At 55.6% G+C, this 23,245-nt stretch overlaps 1 protein-coding gene and 1 pseudogene across 3 annotated transcripts; both read right to left on the reverse strand.

Moving 5' to 3' along the window:
- Window positions 1-323: 323 nt before the first annotated feature.
- EMILIN1 (elastin microfibril interfacer 1) lies at window positions 324-17,832 on the reverse strand. 2 transcript variants are annotated; one of them, XM_079968525.1, is made up of 8 exons: window positions 17,430-17,832; window positions 10,724-10,849; window positions 9,221-9,423; window positions 6,289-8,274; window positions 6,092-6,199; window positions 4,251-4,268; window positions 2,638-2,772; window positions 324-1,511 (listed from the first exon to the last, which is right to left on the reverse strand). In XM_079968525.1, exons 1-8 carry the CDS (start codon window positions 17,615-17,617, stop codon window positions 1,177-1,179), a joined length of 3,099 nt encoding a protein of 1,032 aa, XP_079824651.1. In that variant the 5' UTR covers window positions 17,618-17,832; the 3' UTR covers window positions 324-1,176. The 2 variants fall into 2 exon arrangements, with proteins under 2 accessions (XP_079824651.1, XP_079824652.1); XM_079968526.1 differs by having other exon boundaries at window positions 9,221-9,420; window positions 17,430-17,831.
- Window positions 17,833-21,692: 3,860 nt separating this feature from the next.
- On the reverse strand, window positions 21,693-23,037 carry LOC307213320 (glucosamine-6-phosphate deaminase 1 pseudogene; annotated as a pseudogene). The gene has a single exon. The product of its transcript is annotated as a glucosamine-6-phosphate deaminase 1 pseudogene (transcript).
- Window positions 23,038-23,245: the final 208 nt, after the last annotated feature.

Genomic DNA, 23,245 nt, shown 5'->3' on the forward strand with positions numbered 1-23,245 from the left:
GCCAGTGGCTGCTGTTCATTCCAAGGCCCAACGCAGAACTGCAAAGCCTCTTAGTTATTTTTGCTTTTGGGTGTGGGGTTTGTGCAATCTTGTTATCTTTCTGGTACGGAAATGCCTTTTTTCATATTACATTTGGCAGTGTGTTGTTTTGCTTTGTTGTTATGAAACAGATGTTTGCATCTTTTGGCTTTGAAATGCATTCCTGCTTTGTTTGTTTAAGTGTGACATTTTTCTGTGGAAAAACAGCATATAAATAAAAACAGTGAGTGAGTGAATGAATGAATGAATGATCCCCGGATGACAGATACAGCACAGGGCCGTGGTTGGTGGTGGTGTTTTTTTAAAAAAGTTGTGTTTCTTTATTCAATAATTATATTGATAGCTGAGTTGGGCCTTTACACAGCATATACATGAAGGGTGACCCACACAGGAGACGGAGGCTGGAGGGAGGCCCTTTCCTCCTCTTCCTCTTCCTCCTCCTCTGCCCACCCCCAGTCCTGTGAAGGGGCCTCTCTTCCTCATCTCACATGAATGGCGGTGTTGGCTCCTTGGGGTGGGGCTCCTGTGTCTGGCCCATCCATGGCAAGCCTGGCATAGCACTGGCATCTGAGCAGCTCTGCAGTGGACGTGGCGAGAAGAGGCAGCCTCAGCGGTGGCAAAGCTGTGACAGAGAGCCGAGGGAGCAAGCCGGCTGGTGGTGGAGGGCAGTGGCATGAGGAGGGAGGGGTCCTTTCTCTGGGGTACGACAGACACAGATAAATAACAAAGGGGACTTTTTCATTCCCGCTGGGCCATGGATGCAGCTGGCATTGAGGTGGCACTTTCTGTTGGCCTGGGCAGTGGCACCCCCCCCCCCCTGCCAGGCCTGGGGAGCTGTGTGGGGCAGAGGGCAGAATTCTGCCTTCCTCCCCACACTGCCTTGGGAAGAGAGAGAGAGTCTTGCAAGCTTTGTGCCGCCCGTGGGTGGCAGGGAGGCCATGGGGCAGGGGGTGCCAGCAAGAGGAGAGCCTGGCGGCTGCAAGGGATGCCCTCCTTGCGGTGTTGGCCCAGAGGTGGGAGGAGGGGAGGCTTGGCCGGGGCTGCAAGAGGGCAGTGTGGAGGGGTCCTCAGCTCTCCCTTCCCAGGCTGGAGGGAGGCGCTGCTTCAGCCAGCCCCCTTCCCCCGCCCAGAAGCCGCCTAGACCCCCAAGTCATCCTCATAGAGCAGGGCTGCGCTGAAGACAGTCAGTGGCTCATCCGAGGAGTGGGCCAGCCGGCCAGAGACCAGGTCCACACAGAGAGTTTCTCCAGCCTCCATGGGGACGACGAGGGTGAAGACGGCCAGCGCTCCGGTGCTGGGCTGCCTCTCGGCCACCGGCTTGTTCTCCAGGCCTTCGGGCTGGTAGCCGGCCGAGTCGCTGCGGGCGATGGCCTGGTTGGAGCGGGAGAGGACCGCCTCAATCTTCTCCCCCCGGTGGCCGGTCAGGATGGCGCTGACCAGGTAGCGGCCAGGAAACGGAGCGGTGAAGATTCCTGCGCAGAGGAGAGGTCCGTTACAGGTGCCTGGCATTGGTCCTCCCACCTGCCTTGCACCCCACCCCAAGCACCCCCCCCCTGGCTTTGTGAGCTCCAGTTCTTCAACCCCTGAGAACATCAGAACATTAGGAAAGCCCACTGGATCAGGCCAGTGGTCCACCCAGTCCAGCATCCTCCTCTCAGAGTGTCCAACCAAATGCCCATCCCCCCCAACTGTCCTGTTTTACCATCACAGATCACAGAAGGCGATGGCAGCTTCTGTTTGGATCCCAGAACGTCCCGTTTAAGACTGACACCCTGGTGCAAGTCAGCAGAGTCATGCCAGAGCACCTGCTGGGTGTGGGAATGTTGAGGGTAGGAAGAGAGGATATATTGATTAAATAATATCCTTTCTCACTCACACTAGTGAGCTGGTAGCAGAGGACATTCCCCTGTTCATTTCAGGAAGCTGGGAGCAGCCAAGTACAACATTCCTCGTTTTCCTAGAGTGGACATGCAAGGGAGTGTTTGGTCCAGCCAGTCGAAACTTCCTGTTCCTCCTGGCTGGAGCATCCTTCCTTTTGCATGTGATAGAAGGTGGGCGTGACCTCACCTGTTCAGGTAACAAAAGGACAAGGCATGCTGCTACTCTCCCTCTTTTTCATTTCCCTTCTACGTTTGACCAGCTTCTAGCTAGGACTGCCCTGCTAGCTTCTCAGAGATCATTCCTCCCTATGGGATAGAGCCACATGTACATATTTGTAACTAAGTCTGCCTTCAGGAATCCAACTGTGAACTGATGTAAGTAAACTTCTTTTTATTGACTTTAAACAAGATTGTGGCATCTTTATTCTTTTAAGAGGAATTCAAGGAAACTTAACAGGAACGTATAATTCAATCTGAGGCAGACCGAATTGTATAATAGTGAGAGGCTCACACTAGCCTGCAACCAGCTATCACGAGCCTGCAACCAGCTATCTGCTGTGCATGTAAAAAGGGGAATGTAACTCTAAGTTAGGAAGGATGTTAATAAACAATATATCCTCTCCTGCCACCCCGAACATTCCCACACACCTGTCTTTCTGAGGCCTTCCCACCCCAAGCCCCATCTTCTCCTTCCTGCATTTCCCAGCCCCTCACTGACCAGATTTCGGGTCGTAGGCGTCCCCATCGTTCAGCAGCTCCCGGTCGAAGGCGATGGTCCCTGTCTCCACATGGCGGGCGGTCAGTGCTGCAGTGAAGGAGACCTTGGGCGTCGTTCCAGGTGGCCCAGGCAGGCCTGCAAGTGGATGGGGAGCAGGAGGTGGGTTGGGGAAACAGAAAAACTTTCAGGGACTTCTCCCTTTTTCCCTGCATTGATCACCCACAAGAAACTGGCTCTCAAGAACTGGCTGGTTTCTGTGCTGGCAACTCACTCTGTATGTGCCTGCTTCCCTCATAACACCTGTTCTGCATTTGTACGAATTCAGTCTCTTAGTGGGCACCACCTGCACTTCGGAACTCTCTGCCTCTTGATCGGGTTGGCACCTTCACACGACTCTTTTTGGCGCCGGCTAAAAACATTCTTGCTTAGACAAGCCTGCCCAGATGTTCAGAAAGTTGACGCAACCCTGTTTTAAGTCTGCTTCTATTTCAACTTTTCAGATGTCTTAAATTACTGTCGTTCATTTTCCTTTTGAAAATTTTATTGCTTTGTCTTTTTTGTAAGCCTATTTGATGTGATTTTCTTCTTCTTTTACAATGAAGAAATTTATAAATTTATGAAATAAATAACTAAATAAATCAAGACACTCCCACCCAGGCCTGTCCATTTGTCCAGCCGCTCCTCACAGCAGAGACCTGGGGACTCAGCCACATTAGTCAAAAAACAGCATTTTGAATGTGTTATAAACCTGCAACACCAGATGGCGCTGGAGAGCAAAAAAAATCTAAGCGATCTTCCATAGTGTTTTTTATTCTTTCTTTTGTTTTAAAGATTTAAATTCTGACTTTTATTTGTAGTGGGTTTTTTTCTGTGTGTAGATTCACCCCAGGGGCCATTCTGCAAGCTCTTGGGGAGGGCAGCTGTGTTGCACAGCCCAGGTTCAGCCCCTGATCTCTCCAGAGGGCAAAGACCCCGTTCGCCTGCCTGGGGAGGTATTGCTAGGTAGCCCTGAGCTCACTCTAAGGCTCTGCCTGAAGTCTCTGTTAGGATTTTTATCCACATGTTCTGCTCCAGTACGTAGCACTGGGTGTGAGAAACGAAGTCTCAGCACTGTTGGGAGTTTAGTTTCACTTCTGTGTGATGCTTTTCTGTACTGATGCTCAGAGAGCACAGACATGCAGATGGATTCTTTGCATATACACTGTAAAATAAAGTAGTTTAGAGCTACTGATTGTCTCTTTCTTCTGCAATGAGAAGCCAGAAGACGAGTGCGCTCCTCTCAGGAGGGAGGGGTAGCTTATCACCAGTCTCTCTGGACTGAGGGAGATTTACAGCCAGAGAGTGACCATCGGAGTGTCTTGGGAAGGTGGTGGCCTTCCCAGGTGTTTAATTCCAACAGTCCCAAGGCTCACCCCCCCCCCCAGACGTTGCCTTGAATGTAGCTTCCCCACAGAGGAGGGAACAGGGTATGTGGAGGCATAGTGAGGTGACTGGCTGTGCTGGCTGCTGGAACCAGTCCCCCCCCCACTGCTGCAGTGGACAGGAGCAGCAGCACCTCCACACACACACACACACACACACCGCCAGCCCTATCAGCTGTGCCCGGTCATTACCTTGTTCTCCGGGGAGACCTGCAAGAGAGAAGGGAAGATGGGTGAGACTCACGGGGACAAGGGAGAGGTGGGAGTGGTCATCCCCATTCCACTTGTTAATTCATTAATTTCAATAATAATAATAATAATAATAATAATAATAATAATTTATTATTTATACCCCACCCATCTGGCTGGGTTTCCCCAGCCACCCTGGGCAGCTTCCAACAAAGTATTAAAATACATTGGTCTGTTAAACATTAAAAGCTTCCCTAAACAGGGCTGCCTTCAGATGTCTTCTAAAAGTCTGGTAGTTGTTGTTCTCTTTGATATCTGGTGGGAGGGCGTTCCACAGGGCAGGCGCCACCACCGAGAAGGCCCTCTGCCTGGTTCCCTGTAACTTGGCTTCTTGCAGGGAGGGAACCGCCAGAAGGCCCTCGGTGCTGGACCTCAGTGTCCGGGCAGAACAATGGGGGTGGAGACGCTCCTTCAGGGATACTGGGCTGAGGCTGATTAGGGCTTTCAAGGTCAGCACCAACACCTTGAATTGTGCTCGGAAACGTATTATTGTTATTATATTTATTCAGATCCCGCCTTTGAACCCAGGCCAGGATTCGAGGCAGCTTGCACAAATTAAGACACAGGGAAGAGATGCAAAGCTAAAAACATATCACAGATATTTGCTAAGAAGTAATTAAACCCTAACAGAATGAAAACAAATCTCTTAAGATACAGATAATACCGTATTGGCCTGAATATAAGCTGCACCCGAATATAAGCTGCATCTTTAAAATGGGGGGGGGGAGAGAAAAAGCTCCCAAATATAAGCTGCTCCCTTCCTTGCTGCTCCTGGCTGCGTACTATGTGGGGGGGGGGGGAGTTGGGCTGCCTTGCCAGCAGCCTTTCCCCTTCCTCGCTCTCTCCCTCCCCGGCCTTGGGGGAAGAAGACAGGGGACTATGCGTGGAGCAGGCGCCGCTTTGCCACACTCCTGGTGCTGTTTGCCCTGTGCTCTTAGCTGCATATCATAAGGTTGTAAATATAAGCCGTACTTTAACTTTTCACGTTTGGAATTTGGAGGAAAAGTGAGGCTTATATTTAGGCCAATACGGTAAAAACAGTCCAGCACTATTACAAGCCCTTTGCTTTAAAAATAAAATAAAATAGTCAGTTCCCAAATGCCTGTTGGAATAAGGGAGTCTTTAGCTGCCGGTGGAAAGACAGCAAGGAGTGAGCCAGTCAACCTTCTCAAGGCAGGGAGTTCCTAGGAGCCACCACCAAAAAGGCCCTCTCCTGCCTCTGCAACAAGCAGGCCTGGAGCTATTAATGAATGGAGCCCCCAACCCCCTAGAGACAAGACTGGGTGCTCTCCAGAAGGGAGGCTGGGGGGGTCATGTGTGGTCAACCAGGCAGGTGTGCACACCTGAGGTGGTGGAGAAGGCCTCTGGTGGAGGGGGGCTGTGGGGTTGGCAGCTGCCACTCATGCAGCTCACAGTCTCAGATGGGGCAGAGCAACCCAGCATGGGGCAGGGAAGGGGACCCCCTCCCAGTGCACCTCCCCCTCTGTCCAGGAGAGGGCGCCAGCCCACTGCAGCACATGGAGGGTTAATTGTTCTGGGGAGACTCTTGTGACCTTCCAAAGGCCCCGATCCCCTGGTGCTCCCAGGGCAAGGAAAGGGGTGTTGGGACACAATGGGCTCTGGGAAGCCAAGCAACCCCCAAATGGTAGAGTTGGAAGGGATTCCCAAAGGTCATCTAGCCCAACCCCCTTCCGAGGGAGGCACAGAACCATAGGAAGGGACCCAGAGGGTCATCTTGCTGTCAGACACCATGATGCAAAAACTCAGCCTGGCCAGTTGCTCACCTGGAGGCCCCACAGAGCCGGTCCTTCCGTCCTTGCCAGGGGGCCCAGCTGGGCCTACGGGCCCCTGCTTCCCCATGGGGCCCTCCAGTCCAGGGGGCCCGGGAGGTCCTGTGGATGGAGAAGAACATTAGTTGTCTAGGCAGAGACAGAGGCAAGAGGGCCCCCCTGCCCCCTGCCGTCCGCCCCAGAGTGTGTACCTGTGAAATCCTGCAGGGTGAGGCCGTGAAGCTGCCCCTGTAAGGTCTGGAGGGAGCCGTTGAGGGTGCTGAGCCGGCGGTGGATGGTGCCTAGCTGGCTGCCATGGATCTTGTCCAGGAGGGCTCCGTGGGTCTGCAGGGTCCCGTTCACCTCCCGCAGGCAGCCCCACAGGGCCGAGACGTGCTTGTCCAGCCCCTCCTTGATCTTGCGCAGGCTCCCGGAGACGGTGTCCAGCCTCTCACACGCCCCCTCCAGCTTGGCCAGCCTCTCCGCCAGCCCCCCGGAAGCCCGCCGGCAGTCGGAGGCCTCCACGCGCAGGGCGCCCCCAAAGCGCTGCACCTCGCGCCCCAGCACCTGGAAGCGCTCCTCGCTCTCGCTGACGTGCTCCGTCACCTCCTGCTGGACCCGGTTGATCTCGGCGATGATGTGGTCCTTGGTGGTGCCCAGCTCGTGAATGTCCGTCTGGTGCTTCTCCACAGTGGCCTGCAGCCCGGCCAGCGTCTCGTTCAGGGAGCTGAAGCCCAGGATGACCTCCGACAGCTCGCCCTGCAAGGACTGCAGGTGGACGCTGGAGCTGCCCCCGATCACGCTGAAGCCGTCCAGCGGCCGGGAGGCGTCCCCTGCCTCCTTGCCCAGGTCAGGGCGCCGCCCAGGAGGCTGGCAGGCGGCCTGGCAGACCTCCACCTCGGACCGCAGCTGGCCCACCTCCTCGCGCAGCTGGGCGCACTCCTGTCCGCAGGAGAGCTGCTCCAGCCCCCGGACCTCCTTCTCCAGCTCCTCCAGACGCTGGCGGGTCCGGTTGGCCTGCAGCACCAGCTCGGGGGGCCCGGCACTGACGGAGACCACCATGCGGTTCTCCAGCTCACCCACCTCCCCTGCCAGTCGGCTGAGGGCGTCGCTGTGGGAGCCCACCAGACCCTGCAGGCTGCGCAGCTTCCCCGAGACGTCCAGCTGGTGGAGGTTGCTGCCCAGGACGCGCAGCTGCCCCTCCGTGTCCAGCAGCCTCCGCTCCAGGTCGCTCAGGATGGTGCTGATCTGAGAGTCCTGGTTGCCCGCAGGGGCGCAGATCTGCGTGCAGGCGTGGGCTGTGCTGTGCACCCGCTCCAGGGCCCCCTGCTGCTGCAGGCTGCTGTCCTTCAGGGCGCCCACATCCCTCGACAGGTTGGCCAGCGCCCGCCCCACGTGGCTCTGGAAGTCGTTCAGGCGGGAGAACGCCGAGTCCAGCTGGCCCTCCGCACGGCGCAGCCGCTCGTCCGCCCCTTCCAGCATGATCTGGAGGTCCCCAAAATGCTCCTCCAAGCTGCGCTGCGTGGTGTTGACCCGGCTCTCCACCTCCGACATGCGCCGGTCCACGCTCCACGGAGGCGGCGGGGGTGTCCTGCGACCGGCCAGGTGCTCGCTGAGGGCGGAGAGGGCCTCCGTGACGGCGTTGAGGCGCCGCTCCAGCCCGCTCACCCTGCTCTCGGCCCGGGCGCAGCAATCCTCAGGCGGCTGGGAGGCCAGGCGGCTCACGTGTTGCCGGACGGTGTCCACAGCATCCCGGTTGCGCTGGTCCACGGAGGCCACCAGCTTCTCCAGAGCCCGCATTCGGTCCTGGTCTTCCTCCCTCTGCTGCCGCAGGTCAAAGACGCCCGTTACGCAGGAGGAGCAGGTTTCGTGGATGGTGCGCTCCACCTCCCGCAGGACCTCGCCGTGGACGTCTGTCCCGCCTCCCTGGGCCACCCCCTGCCCGTTCTCGTGGTTGGAGATGCGGTTGTCGAGACGCTGCAAGTGGCGCTGGATCTCGTTGAGGGTCTCCTTCATTTCTGGGTGGGCGGCTGCGTCCGCCGGCTGCTTGCCGTTCAAGGAGGACTCGACGGCCCGGCGGACGTCCTCGGCCAGTTTGGTGTTGCTGGTCTCCATGGTGGACTGCAGGTCCTGCAGCTGTTTGCTCAGGTGCTGGACTTTCTCTTCCAGCTGCCGGACCTTCTCGGAGTCCCTGTGCCCTGGGGGGGGGGAGAGAAGAGAGCCACATCAGGACACCTCCACTCAGGTCTGTCACCTGGCAAAGCAGCTGCTCCACCCAGCAGGGAATCAGACCCTCTATGCAAGAGAACTAAGCTACACTGTGCTGATCCTGAGCTCCCATCTAAGGTCTTGCAAAGATGCTTTGAGAATGTGCAGGAATGGAAACACCTGGATCAGGAGAGACAAAATTGGGCTCAGCTCCACAGACTGAATTTACTAAATGTCTCTTTCAAAGCTAACCTCCAAGGCTGAGGTTATGAGCTTAAATCTCCCAAGAGTTGGTCAGCCTCACATAACCAACATGCTTGAGTCTAATTAAGGCATGAAGGTGTTAATACCATAGAGTAAGCTGTCCTGCCAGGCTTAGCTAGCTCCACTTCCCTTATGGCTAATCAAACCTATTGTTCTGCCCGTCTGCTAGTGAAGAGGTTTGAGTTGCTCCAGCTCAGACCGCATGGCTCTCACAAGCCACTCTTCAGTTCCTATGCCGATAATTTAGGAACTTTCACCACTTTCTAACAGCTAATTTTTACTGCCTGTTCCACTTCTCTGAAGCACATGAACATGACCATTTTTAACTTAACAAGTGTGTGGTCTCTTTCCTTTGCTGGGGGGGGGGAGGGAAACTTTGGAACTCACATTAAAGGGCATATTTTAAAGGTCTAAGAGCTGGGGTTCTCTCACCAAAGAGTACTTGCCCCAAACTTAGAGCTCTGCATCCAGGAATTCTCTTTCATATATATAGTATTTTTCCTTGACCCAGTACATCTCATGCCACCGGGGTTGGCATTGTGACATTGGTGACTTGGCCTGCAGTGGTGGGGAGAGGTGAGGGTCCTGCCCAGTGTGTGGGTCCAGCCCCCCACCTCATCCTCCTGGGTTGGGGTGGCAGAGCATCTTCCCCCTGGATCCTGCCCGGGGTACCTTCTCCGCCAAGACCGCTGAGAGTGTTGCTGAAGCCAGAGAGGTTGGGACGGACGGGCTGAGTTCGTGGGCGGGGCGTGGTGGGCGGCACCCCACCTTCGGCGCAGTCGTCACCCGAGTAGCCGGGGCAGCAGCGCCACTCCATGTCTGAGACAGTCTTGTAGGCCACCTTGTAGCGAGGGCGAACAAAGCTTCGATACCTGCTGGTTGGGAGAAAGAAAAGCACTGGTATCCGGACTGGGACTGGGACTGGGACTGGGGCAAGGGGTGCCCTGGGTTCCAGCCACATGCCCAGGGCAAGGAGCAAGTCTTTCAGATAGCTGCCAGTTAGGGATTCTTCAGCTCTGATTCCTGCATTACAGGGGGTTGGGCTACAGGACCTTTGGAGGTCCCTTCTGTGGGATGTGACATCACAGAAAGCAGTCAAGTACAACATTTCCTGTTTGGCCAGAGTGGACCCACAGGGGGACGTTGCTCCAGCCAGGAGGACTTCCTGTCACACCTGCGTGTGACCAGGTAGATGGATGTGACCCTGGGAGACCCCATAAAAGGGCTTGGTCTTGATGCTGCTCTCTTGATGCTCTTTTGCTGTCTGCTGGCCCTCAGCCAGCAGCACATGGGCTCAATTCTCATATGGGATAAACTCACACTCTCTTCTGTAACTATAAACTAAAGCCTGCCTTCAGGATCATACTGTGAACTGGATGTAAGTAAACTTCTTGTTACTTTTAAGAGAAGACTGTTGTGTCCTTATTCTTTTTAAGAGGGAATTAAAGGGGAATTAACCAGGAACAAACCCAATCTGGACAAGCCAGACTGGATTGCTTAACTCCAGAGATTCTAATGAATCTACCAACCAGCTTCCTGCTATATATATACAGGGGAATGCATTCTGCTACCAGCTCACTAGCATGAGAGAGAAAGGATGATATTAAATCAATATATCCTCTCCTACTATCCACGACATTTCCACGCCTTCCAGTTCTACAGTTTTATTACTCCAGCCATGTCCAAAGTCCGTTTTGGGGGTCTATTCCAGCCCATCGGTCAATTTAATCCTATTAAATTGTATTTTATTAATCAGAGTCCAATCCTTCCTTGCTTTGGGAACACTACACAGGAGGAGCTGGACACACTGCCCTCCAAATCAGCACAGCAGAGGAGAAGGCCAGAGACTCCCTCTGCAGGCACTGACTGGCAGACGCACCCGCCTCTCCTGGGAAGCTGAAGGAGCCGCCTCCTCCTGCAGTCCTGAAGATGCCCACCAGGGGGCAGGCGACCCCCCCTCCCCGCCCGCCCGCCTGGGCCATCTGGCTCCCGCTGGGCAGCCTCTTCCCTTGATGGGCTGGGCACGCGCCAGGCAGCAGCCACAGGCATCCGCCACTCCACCCCATCTGCCCACGGAGGCTGTGACCCCGCAGTGCTCCACCCAGGCAGCCAGCAGCAGCACAGCCCACCACCAGCCCTGAGTGCCCCCCTCCAGTTCTGCTTCCCCACACTCACGTGATGACGCGGGGGCACTGGAGCTGCCCCCAGACACACGGCTGGTAATCCGGCTTGACGTAGGTGTCCACTCCATCCTCCACGACGCAGCTCACGCTGCGAGAGACCACGTAAGCACACCAGTTCCTGCAGCAGAGAGAGAGCGAGAGACTGGCTGCAGGAGGCACTGGGAAGACCCCCCTGCCCCACACTGGTTTCAGTCCAGCCCGCAGCAGCAGACCCAGAGCAAGCCCCACGCCAGACCTCCACATTCCAGGAAGGCCTCTGTTGCAGGCGGACACGGAAGGCAAGGGTGAAAAGGAGCCAAGGCGCCAGAAGCCCCGGGTTCAGTGCCAAGGCTTCGCCCTCCAAGAGGTTCTCTGCACGCATGCAGAGTGTGCTCTGCTCTCAAACCCCACCCTGACCATAGAGAGCTGAAGAACAGAGGAACAGAAGCATCGCTCTGGTGGATCAGGCCCATGGCCCATTGAGCCCAGCGTCCTCTTCTCACAGTGGCCAAACAGGTGCCCCTTCAGCAGGATCTGAGCACAAGGGCTAACCCGTTTACTCCAACCCACTTGGGGTGGAAGAGCTGAGCTGCTCCTGGAGGCTTTGAGGCAAAGAACCGCAAGCTCTTTTTCGGAAATCAAATTCCAGTGTCTCAGGCCAGGAGGGAAGGGAGGTCAGCCAAAGGTTGGTGCCTTGGTGGTGCTCTCTCCTGGACTAGGAAACACCTCAGCAGAGCCGCATCCTGGCCATGAAAACCCACGTCTGGTCCCTCCCTGTTCCCATGCTCAGCTAGTCTCCACACCCACCAATATTTGCACCCAGGGCTTCAGATGCGCCTCCAAGCTTAGAACACCACAGAATCATAGAATTGCAGAGTTGGAAGGGACCCCCAAGGGCAATCTAGTCCAGCCCCCTGCAATGCAGGAATCGCAACCCTGACAGATGGACACCCACACTTCCAAAGCCCTCATGTAAAAAGTTACGGTAAAGGCCCCCGGATGGTTGGGTGCAGTCAAAGGTGACTGTGGGGTTGCGGCACTCATCTCACTTTCAGGCTGAGGGAGCTGGCCTTTGTCCATAGACAGCTTTCCGGGTCATGTGGCCAGCAGCACTAAACCGCTTCTGGTGCAACGGGACACTTTGATGGAAACCACAATGCACGGAAACGCCGTTAACCTTCCCACCACAGCGGTACCTATTTATCTACTTGCACTGGTGTGCTTTCGAACTGCCAGGTTGCCAGAAGCTGGGACAGAGCAACGGGAGCTCACCCCGTCACGGGGATTTGAACTGCCGACCTTCTGATCGGCAAGCCCAAGAGACTCCATGGTTTAAACCAGTACATTTCCAAACACAATTCAAAGTGTTGGTGCTGACCTTTAAAGCCCTAAACAGCCTTAGTCCAGTATACCTAAAGGAGCGTCTCCACCCCCATCGTTCTGCCCAGACACTGAGGTCCAGCTCCGAGGGCTTTCTGGTGGTTCCCTCCCTGCGAGAAGCCAAGTTACAGAGAACCAGGCAGAGGGCCTTCTTGGTGGTGGCACCTGCCCTGTGGAACACTCTCCCAGCAGATGTCAAAGAGAACAACAACTACCAGACTTTTAGAAGACATCTGAAGGCAGTGTTGTTTAGGGAAGCTTTTAATATTTAATAGGTTATTGTATTTTAGTGTTCTGTTGGAAGCCGCCCAGAGTGGCTGGGGAAACCCAGCCAGATGGGTGGGGTATAAATAAATTATTATTATTATTATTATTATTATTATTATTATTATTATTAACCATAGCCTTAAGCAGGATGCAAGCACAGCAACAGCAGCCCCCAACTAGCCCTCAGCAACTAGTATTCAGAGACACCAGTGGAGAGATACCTTGGCCTTGATGTGGTCCCAGATAACCTGTTGCCCCCCTCCCTGTTTTCACCCAAGTCCTCTCCATGGGCCAGTGGAGGTGGACTAGTCCTGCCTTCCTTTCCTTCAACAAATCCCAACTCTAAACCCCTGCCCCCCCCCCAGTTCTTTTGCATCTGAATGGTCAAGAGCTGATTGCTGTGGTTTTGTTTTTGTTTTTGTTTTGCAAATGGGCAAGAGACAATTGGGTGGGAAAGTCTGAAAAGGATCTTTCTCTCAACCTACATTTGCCATCTTCTGTTGCTTCAACACTAATTATGGAATTATGGAATTGTAGAGTTGGAAGAGACCCCAAGGGACACCTGGCTGAAACCCCCCCCCCTGCATTGGACAAGGACATGAGAACTGTTTCATTGTTGTTGTTATTGTTTAGTCATTTAGTGGTGTCCGCCTCTTCGTGACCCGCTGGACCAGAGCACGCCAGGCACTCCTGTCTTCCACTGCCTCCCTCATGCTGGTAGCTTCGAGATCACTGTCCCCCCATCTCGTCCTCTGTCGTCCCCTTCTCCTTCTGCCCTCCATCTTTCCCAGCATCAGGGTCTTTTCCAGGGAGTCTTCTCTTCTCCTGAGGTGGCCAAAGTCTTGGAGCCTCAGCTTCAGGATCTGTCCTTCCAGTGAGCACTCAGGGCTGATTTCCTTCAGAATGGAGAGGTTTGATCTTCTTGCAGTCCATGGGACTCTCAAGAGTCTCCTCCAGCACCAGAATTCAAAAGCATCCATTCTTCGGCGATCAGCCTTCTTTATAGTCCAGCTCTCACTTCCATACATCACTACTGTTTAATTAGGTGGCTCTTAATTCCCACCACACAGTGACTTAAACTTCAGAAGTTCCTAGTTGCTGCTAGGATGAAAATAAGCGACAGTTTTTTTGAGAGCTGAAGGGAGCATGGAAGAAGGTTGGTGTCTCACGGCGCAGGACTCTTTTCCCAACATTGCCTGTGGCCAAAGAGTTCCGGGAGGTTCTGATCTTAATTCCAAAACCTGCAAAGTCTATCTGACCACATGCAACAGGCTCATTCTAAAGAAGATGTACCAAACGCACAACACCATGTCTCTTTCAACTTGCTAAACTCGAGCCAGACATGAAGGCTTGGGAACCGACCAGCTGATTCATGGCACCGACCAGCTGATTCATGGTCCTGCACTCTGGATCAAGCCCTCCCCGATCCCAGATTAACTCCACTCGTTCTTCTGCTTAGTGTTTTACAAAGCTCTGTCTAAATTAATTAATTAGAAAGAGAAAGTTTTTTCCTCCCTCTTTCATAACAGTAGAACTCCTAGATGTTCAATGAAGCTGAAGGTTGGAGGGTTCAGGACAGGCCAAATAAAGTCCTTCTTCATGCAGTACAGAGTTAGACTGTGGAACTCCCTGCCACAGGAAGCAGAGGTGGCGACCAGCTTGGATGGCTTCAAAAGAGGATTAGACAAATTCATGGAGTAGGAGAGGACTATTAAGCGCTACCAGCCACAGTCAAAAGCAGCAATGCTTCTGAATCCCAGTTGCTGGAAACCGCAAGAGGGGAGAATAATAATAATAATAATAATAATAATAATAATAATAATAATAATAATATTGTATTTATACCCCGCCCTCCGCAGCCAAGACTGGGCTCAGGGCGGCTAACACCAGGTATAAAAACAATTGATTAAAATACAACTTTAAAACAAAATTAAGTACAACATTAAAATGCAGCCTCATTTCAGTAGAAACTCAAATCAAAACTTTTTGGGGATGAAAATGTCAAACCTTCACCAAGGCCAACCATCCAGACTGGTCCTACGTGGGCCAGAAAAAGCCAGGGAAGTCCCAAATAGGAGTTCCATCACAGAAGGAGAAAGGAAAAAGGAAAGAAGGAAAGGGGATCAAGTTGATTCCAAGCCAAAAGCCAGACAGAACAACTCTTGTCTTACAGGCCCTGCAGAATGAAATCAGATCCTGCAGGGCCCTGGTCTCATGAGACAGAGCGTTCCACCAGGCCGGAGCCAGTGCTAAAAAGGCCCTGGCTCTGGTCGAAGCCAATCTAACTTCCTTAGGGAGCTCCTGGGTGTTGCTATTTAGGGACCTTAAGGTCCACAATGCCTCTCTTGTGCTCGAATCCTGCTTACATGTTTCCTACAGGCATCTGGCTGGCCACTGTGAGAACAGGATGCTGGCCTAGATGGCCCGTTGCCCTAACGAGAAGGGTCCTGAGCAGAGGGGAGATGGGACAAGGATGGGGCAGAGGCACCGGAGTGGAAGTTCTTCAGAGAGCAGGCCCCACTGATGCAGCCTGGGACTTTGCTCAGAAGGGGTTGTCCCACGGGAGCAGGGAAGGCGTCTCCAACCCTCCTTTCTCGGAGATGATCAGGATCTTGAGCAACAGAGGATGTGGCTTCAGCTGGGAATCTCCCTTTGCTTCTCTCCACGGGATGAAGGCGGCTCTTCTCTGACAGAGGACGCATAAAGGGGGGGCATTGCTCCACGGCCACCCCCTCCCTCCATGCGCAATTGCAGCCATTGGGGGCTGGTCCATAGGGGGAATGGGGCCCTTCCCCACCAGCCCCTGCCTGCTCTTTCCTTCTGCACTTAGATATATCGTCTTTTTTACTCGAAGGAGCTCAAGATCGCTTCTCAATTAATCCCGACAACAACCCTGTGAGGAAGGCGAGGCTGAGAGAGGATGGGATGGCCCACAAGGTCACACCCGGCGAGCTCTGAGGCCGAAGGTCCTAGTCTGACACTCTGACCACTGCACCACAATGGCTCTCACAAGCCCTGGCCCCTCAGCATCCTCCTCCGCCTCCTTTTGGCCCTCCTAAAAATCAGCATGGAGAGAGAGGATGGGGTCAAAGCTATGATTGGCCTCTCATTGGTCCAGGCTCTGCCCACCTGGCCTCTCCACCTCCCCCCCCCCCAGTCCCAATGGGCACCAGTCACCACCTGGTCACGGCTGGGTGCTGGCAGAATTGGGGCTGTTGCGTCCAGGAGACATTTCCTGCCTGCCTTGGTCTCCCTTGTCCAAGGACCTTTGATCAGGGAGGGGTGGCCTGGCTGGGATGGGCAGCTGGGAAGAGGCCAGAGGAATTGCCTCCAGCCTTTCGGAGCTGACCCTGATCTGAGCCAGCATTAAGGCTTCCCGGCAGCTGGTTAATATTTGCCGGCTTCACCTCCTCACCTTCCCCGCTGCTGTCTCACAGGAAGTCCCCTTTCCAGCATTTTTTGCTGGGTGAGCCAGGGCTCGGCCCCAGAAGGCTTTCCGCGTGGAATAATCACAGGGGGCGCCTCTGAGGGCGTGCAGAGTGCTTTTCCTGTACCGCAGCCACAACGGGAGGGGGTTTATTTCGTGGATGAGGCAGCCCCTCTCAAGCCTCAACCCAGCCCGTGTCTCTGACTCTCTTCCTCCATTGGGGGGGGGCTGTCTCCCAGGCGCCCCCGGAGGTATCGCCCCCATCCTTTGGGGATTTCTGGAGGACGGTTCAAGCCCCTCGGCTCTGCCAAACCTTTGAGGTCCGAGACAGTTCGACTTCCGTCCAGCTGCTATTTTGGTTTCAAGTCTGCGCACAACCTCCTAACACTGTTGGACTCGCTTCATTCCTTTTAAGCAATTTATACCGCTTGGCTGAAACTGTCTCGAAGCAGAGGGCAAGAAACGCAACACCGAAAAGTTAAAACTATAAAGCCAGACTTCAATTAAAATGCCTGCTGGATTTATTTATTTTTTAAGAAGTCTTCAATAGGTGGCAGAAGTTCAACAGGGAGAGTCTGACCTCAACTGGAATACTATTCCCGGTGAACACAAACCCAAGGGGGGCTCTATGGGGTGGGGGTCTAGCCGGGACTCCCCTGGAGACCTCAGTGATCTGGCAGGGGAGCAAGGGATCGGGTGGTCCTCCTGGCCTATTCCTGGCTGGATTTACCTGTTGCTGCAGCAGCGCTACTCGGAGGGTCTGAATAGCTGCCTTGCATCCCGTCGCGAATCCATAATCTCGGAAGCCCCCAAACCTGCCCACGAGGAGGGGCCTGGCGAGGAGAAATCTGGGAAAGACCCTCCCCTCCCCCGCTCCTGGGTTGGTCTGGGAATCTCCCGGAGTACTAAGAAAGACCGAGGGGGGTGAAGGTGGCCTACAGAGAAGAGCCCCTCTTCGGCGGCATCCCGCCCCCTCCCTTGTTGCTTTTCCTATCTGCCCGGAGGCGATGCTGCCGCCGCCGCCTCCCACTCCGGCTGTTGGGGTTGCAGCCTCAGACTTGCAACGTGCCCCACTTGCCCCCCGCCCCACAGACTGGCTTTCCCGACCACCCCCCTTCTGCCAAGCCTGGCACCCACCCAAACTTCGCCTCGCCTCTCCCGCAGAGTCCTTCAGGGAGTCTCACCCCCCCCCAGCCTCCGGCCAAGCGCCCCGGACTCCGAAGCAGCCACGTCCCAAGTCCCCGCGGACACGCCCCGGCCCAGCGCCCGCAGCCCATCCCCCACCGCCCGGGAGGAGCCTGGCTCGGGTCGGACGGGGCCCCCCATCTAAGGCCTGTGGGCACGACCCCGCCCCATAGAGCCCACCCCCATCATCCCCTTGGTCGCACAAGGCCCTCCAGAGCCCCGGCTGGAGCTGGGGGGGGGGGCGTAAGATGTTCAAGAAGCCCCCAGCCCCTTCGAGCTGGTCCGGGACTTCCAGCCTCCAGCGCCCCTCGCTCTCTTGGCGGCTGCCTGGCATGCAGATGAACCCCGCGAGCGCGGCTGCCAGCCCGTGCAGGCAACGGGGGCTGGATGCGCCCCTGGCCCGCTTCTCCCTCCCTCCCTCTCCCTCTCTCGGCCTCTGCCCCCCTGCGCGCCGGCTTACCTGTGGCGACTGGCCACGCGCGCCCCTCCGTTGGCCGCCTGCCCGGCGCCCTGGACGGGCGCGGCGAAGGGCAGCCCGGCGCCCGTGTAGAGGCTGTAGCGGGGCGGGTAGTTCATGGTGCCCGCCGGCCCGGCCAGCAGGCCCCACCAGAGGCAGAGCCACGCGGCGGCGGCCCCGGGGCCGGCCATCCCGGCGCCTGGTGCTTGGGGGTCCCGTCGAGGGGGCGGTCAGCTGCGCATGGCGGGGCCCCCCGACGCCAGCCCGGGACTCCCTCCTGGCTGCTGCGCTCGCTCTGGGCTCCGCCTGGGCGCGCAATGACAGCTTCGCGAACTTGGCGAGGCGAGCGGGCTGGCTCACTCCCCCCCGACTTCCTGCCTGGCCGGCCTGGGCCCCCGCGCCCCGCCGCCGCCGCCGCCCATCGCGGGCTTCCCCGCTCCCTCGGCCCGGGCTGGCCTCGGCTAGCCCCCCAGCTCGCCCCCCTCGCCTCGCCAGCCAGCGCCCGACCACCGCCTGAAGGTGAGTTACGGCCGCTCCTTCGGGCCGCCCCCTCCGCTCCGCGCCCCCCTAGCTGCGGCTGCCGACATCTGCTTCTCGTTACTGTCGGGGCCGGGAGGAGGAGGGGGTGGGGAGGAGGCGTGGGGAGGGGGCGGGCGCGGGCCGGCAGCCAGCCCGCACGGCCCCGGGAGGACGCGCGGCGCGGCTACCGAGCGAGGTGCCTGCCACGGGGCGGCTGGCCACGACCCACCACGCCGCGGGGGCCCCGTCGGGGCAGCCCCTCCGCCTGCTCCGGGTGGATTCCTGGCCCCCGTCCCACCCCAGGCGTCCCACGTCACTAGCCAGGAGAGTTGCCAGGCAGCAATCCGTCTGGACGGTCCCAGGGGGTGTGTGTCACGTCTGAGACAGGGAAGCCTTTGTTTCTTAGACCTCCCCCGGCTGGTTTCTGCCTGCCAAGATCGCTTCTGGGATCTCTTTCATCCCCATCGATCCCTAGGGGACAAGACCCAGGCCCTGAAATAACCTCCGTCCGTCCCACGCCTGTCCAGCCAGGCTCTCCCGGGACCCCAGCCCCACCAGGCGCGAAGACCACGAGGCAGGAAGGCAGGGGTCATCCCACGGGGAACCTCGGAGGCCTGCGGGAGAGGCTGACCCAGCGCAGGCTGCCAGGAGGCTCAGCGACCCCCCTGCCCCATTCCCCAGGAAGGCCAGTCTTCTGCCTGTGAGGTGAGGCAGCCCTCTGGAGCTACAAGTCCCAGTGCCCTTAGAGAACTATAGTTCCCTGGGTTCTTGCAGTGGAGGAAGCCATGTCCTTTAGAAGTATGGCATGTAGACAGCCAGTCTCAAATTGAGAGATAAGAACAATTGTGTTCCCCACTGTCTGGTATTCCGAGGTAGACTGCCCTTGGGCATGGAGGTTCTGCAATCGATATGGAGAGCCAATGAACCAAAGAAGGACCAGCATCCTGTCCACCCAATGCCCAGTGCCTCTGGGGAGCTGGCAAGCAAGACCCAGGCCTCTCCCTGCCCTCTCCAGCAGCAGCAGCAGCAGCAACCGTTGTCGTCGTCGTTGTTGTTATACCGCCCTGCACCCAGAGGTCTCAGGGCAGTTCACAGCGCTAGGAAAAGGCTGGTCAGTGTGGGCAAGGCTGGGCCAGGAGAACCAATGGACAGACTGGGCAAAAGGGCAGCTCTCTGTGTTCCTGCGCATGCCAGGCCCTGACCAGAGGTCGAAGGGTCACAATGAGCAGAGTGGAGCAGTGTGTGCTGTTCTGTTGGGTCATCCGTGCCATTTATAGTCCTCTCTTGAGGCCCCTTCCAAGTCTGCCATTCTGGGATTGGAAGCCCAGTCTTGGGAAATGGGTTGTTTTGAGAAGAAAGTCACAGGGACCAGCTGAGTCTCTCTCTCTCTGATGGAGGGGGCTCTTTCCCTTGCCCCAAACAGCCCCCCCTGGCCCACTTTCTGCTTGGCTCCTCCTTGGCCACAATCAGCTCTTGGCTCTCGGTGGCTGCCTTGCTGCAAAAGTTCAGGGGGAGAGCAGGAGAAGGCCCGGCAGAGCAAGTGGCCCCCACTTCCTCTGGCCTCTGGAACTGGGGGGGGGAGGCGGGGGGGCGAGAAGAGAATGTGCAGGCCAGAGGCAAGCCACACACCACTCGCTCTGCTCTGCCAGCTGGGATTTGCCAGTGGACACGACTTCGATGTTTGACTTTTATTGTGGGGCGATGTGATGTTTGGCCTCAAGGGAGGAAGCAGGAGGTGTGTGTGTGTGTGTGTGTGTTGCGCGCCCTACTTGGGCTGTTATTGCGCAGGGAGCAGGGCTTCAATCTCTGGCGGGGCTTGCCATAAAATACCTCCACCCTCCTAATTTTAGGCCCCTCAGCTACTGTTTGCAGAAGAGCAGAAGGGATGATCAGAAGTGAGGAGGAGCCGAGGTGGGGCGGGGGTTGTGGGCCCCATTTCCTCCCCACCCCCATAATTTGATCATTGTGCATGAGGGGCTAAAGTGACCTCCCAAATGAACCCCCCCCCTTATCAAACCACACCAAGTCTTGCCTTTTCTCTTGGACAAAGGACTTTTCATCAGCCAGCAGGAGGTTCGGCGGGTGCTGCTGTTCCCTCAATGCGGGGCTGACCCTACCATTAGTTCAAAGTGAGGCAGTTGCTTCAGGCGGCGGTTGCTAAGGGGTGGCAACAGTCTCCCCCTCATCCTTCACCTGCAGGCAACAGGTGTGGTGGAGGAAGTTGCCCCATTGACAGAGCTGATTCAGCTGTCAGCCTGGTTGAATTCTACGCAGGGACTGTGGGGACGCCATCTTGTCCTTTGCCTCAGGCAGCACAAAGTATTGGGCAGGCCCTGCCGGCATCAGTGTGCTTCCATGCTGGGGGAGTGTGTGTGTGTGTGTGTGTGTGTACCTTTTGCATTTCTGCCCTAATAACCGTGCAAGAGACTTGTAATGCTGTCAAAAGTGGCAGTCGTCCCAGGATAGCTCACTGATCTCAGGTGACTAACAGAGAAAGAGCGAGAGAGAAATATACTCTTTGCATGCTCAAGTGCATCTTTTTAGTTTGGAGCATTGAAAACAGCAGCAGGCAGGAATCCAAGTCTGGTTCCTAGTGCTGTGAAGCAGGGTTAGCCCTGAGCTCAGAGGAACCAGCAAGCAGAGACCCCCCCCACCTCAAAAAACCCACTCCTCCTAAACTACAGCCAAGAGCAGTGCTGTGATGGGTGGGGGCCCCTCTCTCCTCCGCCAGCGTCCCCTTGAAGATCCCTCGGTCACATGTGTTACATTATGTCTCCAACTCATGATGCTCCCTTCCCCGCCGTGAGTGGGGGGGGGGGTCTTGAAGAAAGTGCAGCTGCCCCCCAGAGCTGTAGCTAGGTGATCTTGTGCTCCTGGCAGAACCATCCAGAAAATAGGGAAAAACAAGGCCCCTGCATATCATATAAAGACCCTTTATTTGAAACCTTTTCTTACGAGGCAATAATCAATATTTTTAAAGCCAATTTTGTGGGAGGGGTCTCGTCTGCACCCCTGGCGGGGGCCTTCCTCACCACCCCCTAACTACGGCCCCACTGCCCCCTTCCTCTGTGACCTGACTTGGACAACTAAGGTTCTGCCCCACAGGTGTCACATGACACACACACACACACCCCCGAGACCCGCCACGACCACCACCAGAGAAGAGGAGAACCTTGGGGTGGGGTTGACCACTTCCTGTAGAACAAAGGGGGCTTTGTGTGATGCCCCAACACAAGCCCTGCATCTGCCTTCTGGGACCGACAGCAACCCAGGGCGACCCCTCCAAGGACTGCCAAGTGGTTGGGGCTGAGCAGGTCAACGCCAGCAATACCCCACTCCTCACCAGGGTGCCAGCTCTCCCCCTGCATCTCCTTCCTGCTAGGGATGCCCTCCATCCCCGCCCCCCAACTGTTATGTACTGAGTTGAATAGGATCCAAAGGCAGCAGTCTGATTGGTCCTACACAATGGGCCCCACATGATTGGCTAATTCTGGGATTCACCTGTAGGCCAATCAGGTTGCGGATTCACTTCCACCTGGAGCTGGATTGGGTGGCTCCTGTGAACCAATGAGACTGCCACATTCTGGACCCTATTGTTCTAGGACCAATCAGACTGCTGCCTTTTGGATCCCATTCAACTCAGTACATAACACCGACACCTTGCCTCAGATAGCTGATGAGGTGTGTGGAGAAGACCCCTCCTCAATATGGTTCTATTGGGAAGCAGAGACGACCCAGAAAGGCTCCTTGGTTGTTGGTTTTTTTAATGTACGGATGTTAATGTAAAAAAAGATGAGTAGCAAAAGCTCCACATTTTCACGTCCCATTCTTGGTTACAGATCATCTTTTTGCTATGCAGATAACATGTTCACATTTTCTTCTCCGTAACCCTTAAGTTATGCAGTGCTCTGTTAAGGAGAAGAGACAGCCTCGGTTTCCTCATTTGGTCTTTAAAAAGGGGCAAACTGACAATTAGTTCCATGGTGCAGCTTCATCCGTTGCTACTGCCTCACCACTGAGAAAAGGACATTTTCCAATAACGTGTTTTGCTGTAGAGCGTTCCCGAGATACAGAGGCAGGAGGCTTTCAACCAGCTCCATCTAAGTGTAAGGACCAGTTGCTCCGAATCATAAGAGGCTAGTCCTTATACGGCTTCTTGGACTGCCCTCTCCCGGCTCCCATTTCTTTTATGCTGTATAGTGGATCCACAAGCTTGTTGTGAACAAGCATCAGACCTTGAAAGTGCTTCACAGTTTTCACTTTAAGCTCCACCGTGGCGTCTTCATCGCACACAAAGACGGTGTGGGGATGTTGCTGGAAGGCGGACACGGTCCACATGTGGCTTACTCCTTCCTCAATCGCCTTGTACAAAGCAAACGCCTTGTGGGCTCCTGTGATCAGAATCATCACCTCTCTGGCGTCCATCACTGTGCCCACTCCAACGGTGAGTGCCATGGTGGGCACTCGGGAGAGGTCTCCACCAAAGAACCTGGCATTAGCCAATATGGTGTCCATAGCTAAGGTCTTCACTCGGGTTCTGGACACCAGGCTGGAGCCGGGCTCATTGAAAGCAATGTGACCATCTGGGCCGATACCTCCAACAAAGAGCTCAATTCCTCCAGCCTCTTTGATTTTCTCTTCAAAAGCCTCACACTCTGCTTCCAGGTTTGCTGCCTTTCCATCCAGAAAGTGTGTGTTTTCAGAGGATATGTCGATGTGCTTGAAGAAGTTGTTCCACATGAAGGAGTGGTAGCTTTCGGGGTGATCCTTCGCAAGACCCACATACTCAGTCATGTTGAAAGTTTTCACATACTGGAAAGAAAGATCTCCGTTCTTGTAATATTCTATTAGTTTCCCATAGCACCCTAACGGAGTACTTCCGGAGGGAAGTCCAAGGGTGAAATATTTGCTTGGACCAGGACTAAACTGGATGATCCGATTCCTAATGTACTTTGCTGCCCATTCGCTGGCCTGAGCATGGTCCTCTAGAATGATGAGTTTCATGCTCACCGTTCTGCTACAGCCCTGGCTTCTCCAGTCCACTCCTGGCCCGCCGCCTCCTTGAGCCGAGAGAGAGGCTCCTTGGTGACATCACTTGCGCCGCAGTTCACTGCTGTGGAAGTGATGATGTCACAGAGCAAAGAAGAATGATGTCACTGAATATATATTCAGCCAGCCTGGCTGTTATCATTGGGAGGGTTCGGCCTGTGCTTGTGTGTAGACGGCCCTGGAGACTTTCCTCACAACAGTTTGTTGTTAGTTTATAAAACTATATACTGTACCACTATATCATAGAAATA

This window comes from Podarcis cretensis (assembly GCF_951804945.1).
Source record: "Podarcis cretensis genome assembly, chromosome: 3".
Taxonomy (NCBI): domain Eukaryota; kingdom Metazoa; phylum Chordata; class Lepidosauria; order Squamata; family Lacertidae; genus Podarcis; species Podarcis cretensis.

Excerpts from the sequence above, each read along its gene's own strand:
- EMILIN1 (XM_079968525.1), bottom strand. The coding sequence starts at position 17,617 with ATGGCCGGCCCCGGGGCCGCCGCCGCGTGGCTCTGCCTCTGGTGGGGC. Across the intron at positions 10,850-17,429 it reads CGCGTGGCCAGTCGCCACAG|GAACTGGTGTGCTTACGTGG; the intron begins GTAAGCCGGCGC and ends TCTCTGCTGCAG. Across the intron at positions 6,200-6,288 it reads CACCCTGCAGGATTTCACAG|GACCTCCCGGGCCCCCTGGA; the intron begins GTACACACTCTG and ends CTCCATCCACAG.